A 1690-nucleotide genomic window follows, 5' to 3' on the forward strand; every position below is an offset into this window, starting at 1 on the left:
CCCTTCCCGACTCTGTCTGGTGATTCCCTCTTAGACAAGGGAAGGGCTGGATACCGGGATCGATGGGCCCATGGGTCAGATTCAGGGGGGCAGGGAGGGGAGGGCAGGATACCTGGGTAGATGGGCCCATGGGGCTGATCCAGGGGGCAGGAGCGTCCAGGATACCGGGGTAGGTGGACCCGAGGAGCTGATCCGGGAGAGCGGGACACCTACCCCATGCCAGATCCCTGCCCTGGCCACCTGCCATCCCCCCCACAGAGCCCCACAACCCCCTCTCCTCAACCCTGCCCCTCTGTCTCCCTCTCCCCCTCTGCAGACTGGGCAGGGCCCCGGGGCTGTCCCAGGCCGCCGTGTCCCGCTAACTGCCCCACGCCCGCCGAGGCTCCGTGCCAGGGGGCGTCCCGGGCCATGGGGCCAGAGCCGCTGCGGGACAAGGAGGAGGAGGACGGGGGCCCCCCCCGCCGCAGCCGCTTCGTGAAGAAGGACGGGCACTGCAACGTGGAGTTCGTCAACCTGGGCGAGAAAAGCCAGCGGTACCTGGGCGACCTGTTCACCACCTGCGTGGACGCCCGCTGGCGCTGGCTGGCCCTGCTCTTCTCCTTGGCCTTCGTGCTCTCCTGGCTGCTCTTCGGCCTGGCCTTCTGGCTGGTGGCCGCCCTGCACGGCGACCTGGGCCCCGCGCCCGCCCCGCGCCCGCCCTGCTTCACCCAGGTCACCGGCCTGCTGAGCGCCTTCCTGCTCTCGCTGGAGACCCAGACCTCCATTGGCTACGGCTCGCGCAGCGTGACCGAGGAGTGCCCGGCCGCCGTGCTGGCCGTGGTGCTGCAGTGCGTGGCCGGCTGCCTGCTGGATGCCTTCCTGCTGGGGGCCGTCATGGCCAAGATGGCCAAGCCCAAGAAGCGCAACCAGACGTTGCTCTTCAGTCGCTGCGCCGTGGTGGCCCTGCGGGACGGCAAGCTCTGCCTCATGTGGCGCGTGGCCAACCTGCGCCGCAGCCACTTGGTGGAGGCCCACGTCCGCGCCCAGCTGCTGCAGGTGGGGCTCAGCGGGGACCATGGGCTGTGGGAAGGGAGTGGTGCCTAGTGGTTAGAGCAGCAGGCTGGGAGCCAGAAATCCTGGGTTCTCTCCCTGGCTCTGGGAGGGCAGTGGGGTCTAGTGGTTAGAGCAGGAGGGGCTGGGAGCCAGGACTCCTGGGTTCTCCCACTGGCTCCAGAAGGGGAGTGGGGTGTAGTGGTTAGAACAGGAGGGGCTGGGAGCCAGGACTCCTGGGTTCCCTCCCTGGCTCTGGGAGGGCAGTGGGGTCTAGTGGTTAGAGCAGGAGGGGCTGGGAGCCAGGACTCCTGGGTTCTCCCTCTGGCTCTGGAAGGGGAGTGGTCTCTAGTGGTTATAGCGGGAGGGGCTGGGAGCCAGGACTCCTGGGTTATCTCCCTGGCTCTGGGAGGGGAGTAGGGTCTAGTGGTTAGAGCAGGGGAGGGCTGAGAGTCAGGACTCCTGGGTTCTCTCACTCCCTTTGGGAGAGGAGTGGGCTCTGGTGGTTACAGCGGAGGAGCTGGGAATCAGGACTCCTGGGTTCTCTCCCCAGCTCTGGAAGGGGAGTAGGGTCAGGGGGCCGAAGAGGGCAGGGCCACGAATCCAGTGGCTGATGAGGGGGGCTGACGGGGTGGGTCTCCCAGCTTCCATCCCATCACTA

General features: G+C 67.5%; 1 protein-coding gene across 1 annotated transcript; it reads left to right on the top strand.

Moving 5' to 3' along the window:
* The first annotated feature begins 408 nt into the window (after nucleotides 1–408).
* On the top strand, nucleotides 409–1083 carry LOC116834902 (ATP-sensitive inward rectifier potassium channel 14-like). Its single transcript, XM_032797320.1, has one exon. The coding sequence runs from the start codon at nucleotides 409–411 to the stop codon at nucleotides 1081–1083; it is 675 nt and encodes a 224-aa protein (XP_032653211.1).
* Nucleotides 1084–1690: the final 607 nt, after the last annotated feature.

The sequence above is a fragment of the Chelonoidis abingdonii genome, chromosome 11 (genome assembly GCF_003597395.2).
Source record: "Chelonoidis abingdonii isolate Lonesome George chromosome 11, CheloAbing_2.0, whole genome shotgun sequence".
NCBI classification, from domain to species: Eukaryota; Metazoa; Chordata; order Testudines; family Testudinidae; genus Chelonoidis; species Chelonoidis abingdonii.

What these genes read in the sequence shown, in the direction of transcription:
- LOC116834902 (XM_032797320.1), top strand. Translation starts at nt 409, where the DNA reads ATGGGGCCAGAGCCGCTGCGGGACAAGGAGGAGGAGGACGGGGGCCCC.